The sequence below is a fragment of the Schistocerca americana genome, chromosome 3, assembly GCF_021461395.2.
Source record: "Schistocerca americana isolate TAMUIC-IGC-003095 chromosome 3, iqSchAmer2.1, whole genome shotgun sequence".
In the NCBI taxonomy this organism is placed as follows: Eukaryota; Metazoa; Arthropoda; class Insecta; order Orthoptera; family Acrididae; genus Schistocerca; species Schistocerca americana.
In genome coordinates this window covers 187,025,327-187,037,973 of record NC_060121.1, presented here as the reverse complement: position 1 = coordinate 187,037,973, position 12,647 = coordinate 187,025,327, and the positions used below count along the sequence as shown (strand labels likewise).

General features: G+C 41.2%; 1 protein-coding gene across 2 annotated transcripts in view; it reads left to right on the top strand.

Moving 5' to 3' along the window:
- The window catches only part of LOC124606977 (transmembrane protein 19), a 90,068-nt gene that overhangs the window by 31,138 nt on the left and 46,283 nt on the right, over positions 1 to 12,647 (top strand). For both annotated transcript variants that reach the window (XM_047139118.1, XM_047139117.1), the window contains one exon: positions 6,388 to 6,603. In XM_047139118.1, coding sequence (XP_046995074.1) covers positions 6,388 to 6,603 — 216 coding nt within the window. The remainder of the gene's footprint in view (positions 1 to 6,387; positions 6,604 to 12,647) is intronic.

Genomic DNA, 12,647 nt, shown 5'->3' with positions numbered 1-12,647 from the left:
AACATTTTATTTGCAGTACTCAGTATGTACAAAAATGGATAGTCAGGGGAGCATGTGTGTTTGTGCGAGACTCATGTGAACAGACACAGAGTGACAAAGACAAAAGTTAGCACATTTAGAGTTGCCTGGAGCTGTTGCAGGGAGATATGTTCAAAGCAACTTCATCATTTGAAGATTGGCTGTGTGTGTGCGCCATTCGAATATAGGCTGTGTGTGTGTGTGTGTGTTTTTTTTTTTTTTTTTTTTTTTTTTTTTGGGGGGGGGGGGGGGGTTAATTAAATGCCATTGTATCTCCTTTTGATGTCTTCCAAAGCAACTTTTTGCTAACTGTTTTCATTGTCTCAAAATTGTGGTCACTGTTTATGCTTGTTGATGCAACATATGTGCCACAGCCCTCTGTGGTTACGTCACAGCAGTATATCTCATGAAAGGTATTTGTATAATCCATTTTCAAATATTCTACCACCGAATCCAAACTTGATATTGGCCTTTGTATGAATCTGTGTGACTTCGATTTTCCAACCCCCCCTGCACTGGTAATTTGTGTAAATTTCAAACCACATAACACCCATGAAAAAGAAGAGGCTTGAGTTTTACAGTTCCCGGTTTTCATTGTTTTCCAGCAAAGTGCTGAACTCTATGTTTCATTTGAGTTGGCTGATCCTTCCAGAGAACTCTGAGACTACCTTCCAAGAAGAGTTAGATAACCTATTACAAATACACTTGTTGTGTTTGCTGCCAGATAACATTGCGCAAGTTCTGCAGTATTTCATCAGAGCAACTGTTCACCATTTTTAGGTGTTACTATTTGCTGTAACTGCTGCGAGACACAACTGTTGATACTCGTGCAGAGGTGTCATAATTTATCAGGGCTAGGAGCAGGAATTACACGTGCATGGAGAGGTGCTCACAGTTGGGGAAAATAGGGCTCATGGTGCACCCATGCTGGAAGCTGAAGAGAGACGTTCTGAGTGTGCATGGTGGGCAATGACTGTGCTTCTGTATGCTTCAAAGGTTAAAAGCTGGATTATCTTTCTACATTGTCAAAGTCCCAATTTCTTGTTTCTCCTGTTTTAATTTAATGCTGCCAGTACTGCATTCCAGGCAGTGCTTAGTTTCCTTCCGCAGACATCTGTAGGGGCTGTACGGGGTTGGGTCCAAACTATGTATGTGCAATCAATGAACCTGAACCAATCATTAGGGAAGTTTCATATAAATATATCATAAACTGATTGGCATATGAGGGTGACATGCAGATGTCCATGATAAAACCACAGATTTATTTATAAATCTCCCCCTGGAAGTAGAAGAAGTTGTGGCTTATAATGAACTTGATTATGAGTATAAGAGCTGAGGTTGTGGCATTGGAGTCAACGGTTCCTATACACCTACACACTCACCCAAGCATGTCGTATTCCAATTCTGTCACAACCACTGAGAGAGATGGTGCAATGGTAAGACACTGGGCTCGTATTCGTGAGGACAGCAGTTAAAATTTGTTTCTGGCCATCAAGATTTAGGTTTCCCACAGTTTCCCTGAATTTCTTAATGTGAATACCTGGATGGTTCCTTTGGAAGAGCCTTCCTCATCCTTCCCCTATTCAAACATGTGCTCCATTTCATGATCTCTTAGTCAATAGAACATTAAATCTTTATCTTCCTTTCTCCTTTTCTTCCTTGCTGCCACAGCCATAGCCTACCAACCTGTGAAAGCAGTCATGTTGTATACTAACGCTGCTGTAACATCTGCACAGCCTTTTATCTAGACATGATTATCAACTGATTGTCATAAAAATCAGTGACCTCTGCTGATCTGTTTACATTGTATATAATATTATTTTTTGCTTATCTTAATTTCTCTTTACTTTTATCACTGTAACATTTAGATGGCTATGTACAGTTTTCCTGCAGTATCTCTCTCCGCCCTCAGTCAGGTCCTCCTTTGCTGTGAGAGAAAGAGAGACATAGATTTTCATTATTTCAAATTATCTTGACTAATTTACAGTTGTCACTATACCTCCTGCTGTTACTACTGTTGCAACAGCATTACTGCTGCCACAATAACAAGCTCTATAGCTAATACACTTAAAAAAGTAAAGGAGGTCACTAATACTTCTACCACCATCTAGGTTTATTTTTTCCCTTTTCTTCAGCAAATGTTACTACTACTGAAAATTATTTTGCTGTTACTAACACTAACACTAATACTAATATTCCTGCTATGATTCCATATGATCACTATTTTTCTTTATTGTAGTCAGACATGGACACAAAAACATTCAGTTTACTACCACCAAAATGAATCTAGTTTCTCTCTACATTCCCTACCAGATTGGCCACTCTCTCAGGCCCAGCAGTATTTTGTTGCCTCTAGAAGGAATAGCAACGATTCAGAGTGCATCATTTATACTTCAGTGATTCTTCTCGGTCTTCTTGGGTACATTTGTCAACTACCTCCCTTCAGTCATTCCGTTTCAGGGCCATGTGATTGTTGAGCTATCAGGATTCATTCACACTCACTAGGATCATCTCTGCTATGGTATCTGTTGGCTGTAGTTACTCCTCGCTTTTTCTGAGATGGAGCTACAAATTTAAGGAACAAGATCCTTTTCTATTCTAATTATGTCATACACAGTTTCACCTCTCAAAGCCTGTAAGGCTTCAATACCCGTTTTTATTCTAATTATGTCATAAACAGCTTCATCTCTTAAAGCCTGCCTAGCAGTCCGTGATGTATCTTCAACTAGGGGACATTCCCATTGGACATGATCTGATGTGCCACTTTCTCCACTGTCACAGGTGGTCATTGCTCTTTAACCTTTTCTATACAGATATGTAGGACATGTCCCATGTCGGGGAAGGTAGTGGACTAGTTCCCTACTTGACTGGGTATGTGTCATAATATCAGGAAGAAACTGAAATGTTCTCCTTTCTATGTCTGATTCTTTATTACTGTTGAGTTTATTGCTGATTCTCTTGATGATTCCATGTATTTTTTTGATATTCTTCCTTTGTCAGCCAATAGAAGGCAGCATTTTCCTTACTTGTTGGATGAGGGCACATATGCTCATTAATATGGTTAGGACATCTGTAAACATGGTGCTGAAGGCTCTGCAACAATGTAGCAGAATTCCTCATTGCACTTTTACTGCAGCAGGAGGTTTGATCAGTTGTAACCTGTGTGTCCAAACACTGGCATCATAGACAACAGCTGTAGTTAAGATAGACTCATGGTACTGTCTAATTACATTCAGGGCCAAGCAAAACCTCTTTTAAGCCATATTAATAATTTTATTCGTTATACAAATTCCTTACCTCGCAACAATTTCTATACAGGCATTGAATATCCCTTGTCTGTCCAGATGCACACCAAAAGAGCTGTTGTCAGAATGCCTTTGAATTACCTCCTGATTTATGAGGGTGAGTTCAATGAAGCCCTTAAAAGTGTTATAATATTTTTAATTGTAACAACAAACAAAAAACTTATGTGTCATTTTTTGTCGTTGTCTGCCTGATGTTAAATGCACATATTCTACTGCTTCATAAGCTCGTAGATACCACAATGAAAGAATTCGTTTGGTTGTGTGTGCAGCCAGTCATGCACGGCAGTTTTCACCTCCTCTGCACTTCTGAAGTGCCTACCTCCCATTGCTTCTTTAAGTGTGACAAACAGATGAAAGCCACTGTGAGAGAGAGGTCTGGTGAATGAGGTGGATGTACCAGACATTCACATTTAATTTCCTGAATAGTCTCAACTGTCTTATGGGCTGTATGGAGTCGGGCATTGTCATGCTGTAATAATTCTCCTGAAGTCAGAGGTCCTCATTGTTTACTCCTGATTGCAGGGCAAATTTGATTTTTCAGCATGTCTGAATAAGAAGTACTGGTTACCATCACTCCCCTATTTATGTAATATTCCAAAGTTACTCCATTTGCATTCCAGAAGAGAATGAATGTGAAGTTTCCTACAGATGGTTGAGTGCAGAATTTTTTTGGTTTCAGTGATGGGCTGTGGTGCCATTCCTTGCTTGACCTTTTCATTTCTGGTGGTGGTAGTGGACCCAAGTCTCATTCCCTTTAACAACTTTTCCCAGAAATGCATCACCTTCGACATGCAAATGATGCAAAAGTTCACAGGTATCAATGCAACAGTCTTTCAGGTCTGCAGTCAACTGATGTGGCACCCATCTTACAGACACGTTATTGAAGCACAGTACATTGTGAACAATATTCTGCACTGAACCAGTACTAATCTTCAGACTTGTGGTATTTCATTCAGAGTTACATGTCTGTTTTCCTTTACAAGCTCCTCCACTAACATAATGTTCTAGTCCGTTGCTATGTGGTGAGCCTGCTCTGGTCTTGGGGTACCTTTCACAGAAGTTACGCCTTTTTTAAACTTCCTACATCACTCGTACACTTTCTACGACGACAAACACGAATCACCGAACTGAGCTGTCATTCTGTGATGAATTTTGATTGGTTTGACACCTTCACTACACAAGAAATGCATCACAGATTGCTGCTCAGTCACAGTGAAGGCTGACAAGGGGCAGCCATCTCTTTGTAGATGCTGCTGCCTTCTCTTGCATTGCAGCATCACTCTGTTGGTCACTTCCTGAACCTCAAAGAACACTAGTGCCACCTACCAACTCCATCATACAACTGTTCGAAATTTTATGGAACTTCTGAGGTTTTACTTGATGGATCCCTAATAAGTCTTCCTTTAAGTAAAGTACATGTTGATTTTTGTGGTGGTGCCTGCAGTCACATTTACGAGCACCAGTTGTGCAAGACCCCGTTGAGTTTGCCACACTTATTTTCTAGTGAGTCTCAACAGTCGGTGTGCAGTAAAAGTAACAAAACATCAGCATATGCAACAACTCCTAACAATTCCTGACTGCTTTTTAATCTATTGAGATTTAGTTCTAAGTTAATGTCCCAGAATTCAGGACTGCAAACAAAGCCCTGAGTGCAGCACGTATCAGTATTTGCAGTAAACCAGGAGGCAGTAGTATAACATTCTTAGGCAGTCTGTTTCCCCTTATTTTTCAAAAGAATGAAGGAAGCAGTAAGTTATCAAATATCTCAGATATACCTATCATTATATCCTATTATATATTTTGTGTCTGCAGCGCCTACTGACTTTTTCGCCTCATTAATTGCATCCTCAGTACATTAACCACCCACTGGCAGAACCTGCCACTGAACACAACATGCTTGACTTTAAAGGCTAATACAAATGCTGTGCCATCTAGAACTTTGTCCTGAGTAGCAGCTTCTCTGAATTACAAAGACAGGAATCTTTACTACGACACATCATTTGATCCCACTATCCCCCTGGCTTCGATCTGCACTAGAGTCTATCTCACACTCATCTACAATTCCTGCCATTTCATTTAATGAATCTAAACCCACAATATTCCCTCAATCACCTCCATCATCCACATGCTCATTTCATCATGTGCCACAGGCAATTTCCTGAGTCTCTGCCTGGGCAGGGTCAACTATTCCCACTTTCTGTACTATTTCCTTGCTGTCTCTCCCTGGCAGCCATCACTCTCCCTTCCCCTGCCCCTGTGTAATCTCCCCTCCTTGTCCTTCTGACACTCTTCACCCAACACAACACTGTCACACTATTTTGTTATGGAGAACAAAGGCTGTTGTTTTACTAATTTTCTACCATTCAGTTGTTGTTTTCATTTATTTGCAATTGATTTAAAAGCAATTATGGCTTCACCTTCAGGGACTTTGGTTCTGTTATTGATGTGATATGCCACTGCAAGCATATTCTGTTAATGTCTAGCAGCGTCAACTACTGTGGTAATTATAAAACTGTCAAGTTAATTTACCACATTATTCCAGTGCTGGGTTGATGTAGCCAACCAGGACAATGTAGGTTGTGTAGGGTGTGTGTGTGTGTGTGTGTGTGTGTGTGTGTGTGTGTGTGTCATTATTCTTCTCCATGGTCAGTAATGAAAAACTGGGTTGATGTAGCCAACCAGGACAATGTAGGTTGTGTAGAGTGTGTGTGTGTGTGTGTGTGTGTGTGTGTGTGTGTGTGTGTGTGTGTGTGTGTGTGTGTGTCATTATTCTTCTCCATGGTCAGTAATGAATAACTATAAGCCTAATTGAGAGAGAGGGAAGAGAGAGAGATGGATAGAGAGAGAGAGAGAGAGAGAGAGAGGGGGGGGGGGGTACATGACTGAGTACATTAATTGTCTAGGCAACAAAAATGATTCATTTTGTGATTAAAATGTATTGTATTGTGCAAAGAAATAAAAACATTTAGTTATTGGAGTTTGATAATAACTAGCCATTTTTAATATGTATATTACTTGAAACTTTGACGTGCTACTTTGAAAACAATTATTGTTCTATTTCCAGGTACCAATGGAGGCATTACTATTGCTGGGCTAGTGTGTAGTCTGCTCGGTGGGACTGTTATTGGCATAGCCTACTACTTTACTGTCTTGTACACAGTGGATCCAAGCATCCTGGAAAAGAGTCCCTCTCAGCTGCCACTAATTGCTGCAGGGGCTTTTGCTGGATTAGCTGGAAGTATTTTTGACTCAATTTTGGGAGCTGTTTTTCAGTTTTCTGGTAAGGGGCAGTATTGTTTGACATTTGTGTTTAAAAAAAAAAAGATGTACATAATTATAACAATTAGTTTTTGTTGACATTGTTGTGTTGCACACAGGTGGTATGTTGAATGCAACTTATACAATACATTGTTTAATATAAGTGATACGAAAAGACCTGCATAAGATGCTGTCAGATGGTGAGCATCTCAAAGTGCAGCCATTTGTTGCCAAGTGTTAGTTCAATGAAACTGAGATTCTGAACATTGGTGGCTGACTGGAGCCACCAGTATTCATTATACCTGTCTGTCTCTAGAGTAAAAAAATAAGAAGACGAAGAAGAAGAAGAAGAAGAAGTAATGCATATGCAGAGACTATTGATGGTCTTCCTTCGCATCTATCATACATAAATCAGATAGAGAGGAGGAAATGATACTATTACACTATAAATGCCCTTTCCACCTCAATTTCATTTTTATGACAATCATCGTTATGTATTCCTTTCTAGTTTATTACCTGATCTATCAGTTTTCCTGGCTCTCAGTTTTTGTCTCAGAAACACATAGTTTTGGAAGGTTTTTGCATAGACTATTTCTCATTACTTTATACACACTGATTATAAACAATCTTTTTTGGACATACAAGAAGCTTAGTTTTGAAAACTTTCTGTTGTTTACCAACAGCATTCTAAGGCATGTTTACTCATCTGTATCTCTTTTACTGACAAGTCAGATGGTACATACACTAGAACACTGCCTAGGGAAACACAGTGACTGGGTTGTAATTATTATTATTATTATTATTATTATTATTATTATTATTATTATTATTACTATTATTACTATACATTTCAGCCGCAAATCACACAAGTGGGATCATAATCATCTGCTTACATGACTTCTGTTTCAGTTCTGAATATCCTTCTTTCCTGATGGAAGTAATAGCATCCATATATATGTCCTTCAGTATACTAACATAGATTTTATCAGTGCTTTATTTCTCAAGCTATGTTAGTACAGATTATCTTGAGTTTACGTTAAAAGCTTCCTCACAATCTCTGAATCGTAGGTAAAGTGCTTCCTCTGTTCTGTAATTTCATTTATGACTCAGTTCATTGTGCTACACTCACTTCTAAAAACAGCTTGTTCTTCTTTGAAAAGGTTAAATACCCCAGCTGTAAAAAATAAAACTTTCATCAACCTTAATGCTGATTTGAACACCACTGTGCTTTAGTAGACATGCTGCTACTGGAGGCTGTACACCCTTCCTTCTTCTGACCTCTGAACTGACATACCCAGCCAGTTTATCACGGACTCTGACCCACAGTGCAACCCAGCTTTTCTTGTGTTAACAGATATTACCATAGATCAAAGAAATGTTAAGTGGCAGACTGGGATCAAATACCCGATCTTTAAACCCGTAGTTTGGCACTTAGCCACAGTGCCATTAAGTACCATATATATGAGGAAAGGCTGGAAAGCAACACACAATAATTTTATTACCAAAAAGTCAAATAGGTAACAAAGCAAAAAAATCACAAATGAACTTACATCTCTTACCTACTTTTCTATATAGAAGTCACCAACATTCTTAATACATTTCTCCTGTTGTGGTACCAGTTTCCGTATGCCCTGTTTGTAGGAGTCCGTTTGGTTGGAGTATAGCCATCTGTGGACTGCTGGTTTCACTTCTGCGTCTGTTGCAAAGCATTGGCATCCAGGAATTTCTTCATGAAAGTCCAATGGGGCGAGGTCCAGACTGTATCCTGGATGTTGGAGCACCTCCCACCCAAATTTGGCGATTTTCTCTTGAACAGGAGCAGCATCACGGGGAGGAGCATTGTCATGAAGAAGCTTGATACCATCAGCCTGATTGTTGTGGCATTTATCACAAAGGGCACCATACAGCTTATCCAAAGTTTTAATGTAGACTGCAGCATTCACAATAGTCCCGTGTTCAGCAAAGTCCACCAATAATACACCATGCACATCTCAGAACACTGTCATAAGCACTTTCCTAGCAGATTGAGCCACTTTGCAATCTTTTCATACTGAGGAACCAGCATGTTTCTACTCCATAGAGGCCTGCTTGTTTTTGGGTGTGTAATGGTATCCCCATGACTCATCACCGGTGACAATTCCTTTTAGAAAGTCATACCCTTCTGCAGAAGAACACGATTAGTGCTCCAAGCTTGTCATTATTTGCTGGCCTTTGTGATTGTCTGTCAGGCTCTTAGACACCCAGCAAGCACTAACTGTATGAAATTTCAATGTATCATGAACAATATTTTGTACTGCGCCTTAGGAAATGTTGAATTGCTGCATTAAGAATCGCAGTTGCACAAATGTTCATTCAAACTTGCTGCCTCAGTGGCTCCAACATTCTACGAGTTTGCAGCTGTTGCTGGCCACCCGGAGTGAGGCAATCACTAAGGTTCATGCGGCCCTCTTGGAAGAATGCACACCACCTGGAGACATTGCTACAGTCCGTATGGTCATCCCCATATATGCTACACATGTCACTATGAATTTCACTCAGTTTACATCCTTTGGCCCACAAATATTGAACTATACTTCACTGATCTTCACAAGCTGATGACAGTAACTTGCGTGTCAAGTCTGTTTTATAGTTCAGGCTTCTCTCGCTAGAGCTGAACATGAAAACAAAATACCCTTTGTAACACAAACTTCAAACTACATCATCATGAAGTTTCAACATTCCAGCTGCAGTACTAGATGAGAAAATAATTATTGCGCATTACTTTCCAATCCTCCCTCATATATGCAGGAAAAACAAGGCTATATTTACTGGCACTTCTAATTACTTATACACTCCTGGAAATTGAAATAAGAACACCGTGAATTCATTGTCCCAGGAAGGGGAAACTTTATTGACACATTCCTGGGGTCAGATACATCACATGATCACACTGACAGAACCACAGGCACATAGACACAGGCAACAGAGCATGCACAATGTCGGCACTAGTACAGTGTATATCCACCTTTCGCAGCAATGCAGGCTGCTATTCTCCCATGGAGACGATCGTAGAGATGCTGGATGTAGTCCTGTGGAACGGCTTGCCATGCCATTTCCACCTGGCGCCTCAGTTGGACCAGCGTTCGTGCTGGACGTGCAGACCGCGTGAGACGACGCTTCATCCAGTCCCAAACATGCTCAATGGGGGACAGATCCGGAGATCTTGCTGGCCAGGGTAGTTGACTTACACCTTCTAGAGTACGTTGGGTGGCACGGGATACATGCGGACGTGCATTGTCCTGTTGGAACAGCAAGTTCCCTTGCCGGTCTAGGAATGGTAGAACGATGGGTTCGATGACGGTTTGGATGTACTGTGCACTATTCAGTGTCCCCTCGACGATCACCAGTGGTGTACGGCCAGTGTAGAAGATCGCTCCCCACACCATGATGCCGGATGTTGGTCCTGTGTGCCTCGGTCGTATGCAGTCCTGATTGTGGCGCTCACCTGCACGGCGCCAAACACGCATACGACCATCATCGGCACCAAGGCAGAAGCGACTCTCATCGCTGAAGACGACACGTCTCCATTCGTCCCTCCATTCACGCCTGTCGCGACACCACTGGAGGCGGGCTGCACGATGTTGGGGCGTGAGCGGAAGACGGCCTAACGGTGTGCGGGACCGTAGCCCAGCTTCATGGAAACGGTTGCGAATGGTCCTCGCCGATACCCCAGGAGCAACAGTGTCCCTAATTTGCTGGGAAGTGGCGGTGCGGTCCCCTACGGCACTGTGTAGGATCCTACGGTCTTGGCGTGCATCCGTGCGTCGCTGCGGTCCGGTCCCAGGTCGACGGGCACGTGCACCTTCCGCCGACCACTGGCGACAACATCGATGTACTGTGGAGACCTCACGCCCCACATGTTGAGCAATTCGGCGGTACGTCCACCCGGCCTCCCGCATGCCCACTATACGCCCTCGCTCAAAGTCCGTCAACTGCACATACGGTTCACGTCCACGCTGTCGCGGCATGCTACCAGTGTTAAAGACTGCGATGGAGCTCCGTATGCCACGGCAAACTGGCTGACACTGACGGCGGCAGTGTACAAATGCTGCGCAGCTAGCGCCATTCGACGGCCAACACCGCGGTTCCTGGTGTGTCCGCTGTGCCGTGCGTGTGATCATTGCTTGTACAGCCCTCTCGCAGTGTCCGGAGCAAGTATGGTGGGTCTGACACACCGGTGTCAATGTGTTCTTTTTTCCATTTCCAGGAGTGTATGATCTATAGTGTCCTAGATAGTTTAGCTTCTTTTGAATCCATATTATGATTCAGATATACTATGAAAGACTGTGTAACTATGTAATCTGCCACAAGGTAGGAAGAACCTCTTTAAAATTTTTGTAGTGAAAATGTAACATGCAAATGGGTGATGTAATTTTATCTGACAGTTGTTGCACTAGGATAATTTTCTTGTTATTGAAATACTATTCGGAGTAGACAATTTAATACGAGGGCTATTCATAAATTATCCTCTGATCAATATTAAAAAAAGAAAAAGTAGATAATTTTTGTATACATGCTCACACTACTTCTCCACGTAGTTACCCCCAAAGTCAAACATTTGTCATACTGTGACACCTGCTTCTTTATCTCTTCATCAAAGAATGGTACTGTCTGGTGCTCCAGCTAGTTGTTGACAGCATCTATGAGCTCATTGTCAGTTGTGAAGTGTTGAGTAGGCAGCCAATCTTTCATTTTGGGAAAAAGTTGAAAGTCCAAACAGTTGGGAGGATGTTAAGAAATTTTGAAGTCAAAAAGTCTGAGTTTTTCTTTCATTCAATTTGCAGTATGGGGTGTGTTGTGAATAAGAATGATTCCTTTGGCAGTTGTCCCATGCCATTTGTTTTGGATTGACTTTTTATGTTTCTTAAGAGTCTCATAATGAAGCTGTCATCTCTCAATATTCTCACACACTACTCACTTGGAATCTGCTGTCAAACTCCTTTTATGATCTCAGTAAATGTTTAAGTTTTTTAGGAGAACGAGCGTGTATCCACTTTGAAATGTTCCTCAGTTATGGAAGTCACGCATAGTAACCCTGTCTTGTCCCCAGTCATAATTCTGCTCATAATTTCCCCTCCCTCTACATGATAGGGTAGAAGGAAACTCAAGGTTGAATCCATTCTTTCAATTTTGTTAAATAACATCTCTGTGACAGTGCTAAAAGGGGTTGTCCTTGAAACTTGACATTTATTTTCAGAAAGTTTGGCAACTTTGAACTAATGTTAAGCATGCAAAATTTCGTCAACATGTTGCACAGATTCATCAGTCTGATTATCTTCCTCAACCACTTCCATCACATACATCTGTGACCTGTCTGGAATATTCTGTATGACTCCCCTGCAACACCACTCATAACCTCATCCCATACACATGACACAATTAACAATCAATCTCAATGGCATTTACTACTTTTGCTTGCAGGAAGCAAATGATACAGTCTACTTTGCAACTGGCACAAGGTGCAGTAACACTGTCCATTTGAGTCACTTGTTACATACACACTGATGAACACAATAGAGATCACAAAAGTTTAATCTCAGTGCATCTTCAGTTATAGTGAAATGCATGTTGCACTGATGAAATACATTACATCATCAACGGAGGCTAAGATTTAGTTTTTAATTGATGAAAATGTTAATTTTTTTTATGGATTTACTGGTTTTGTGGCACTTTAATGTTCTCAAAACTATGAGATGTACATAATTTAACAGAAATATTATTTGTGATTTATCTTGATTGTGAAGTGACTGTGAATTAAAGTAACCACTGTTTCTGTCACTGTGAGCATTTTCATCTATCTATAATATTCATTTATCAGTTCTTTAGATTGCCGGCCGTGATAGCCGAGCTGTTCTAGGCACTTCAGTCTGGAACCGCGCGACTGCTATGGTCGCAGGTTCGAATCCTGCCTCTGGCATGGATGTGTGTGATGTCCTTCGGTTAGTTAGATTTAAGTAGTTCTAAGTCTAGGGGACTGATGACCTCAGATATTAAGTCCCATAGTGCTCAGAGACATTTGAACTATTT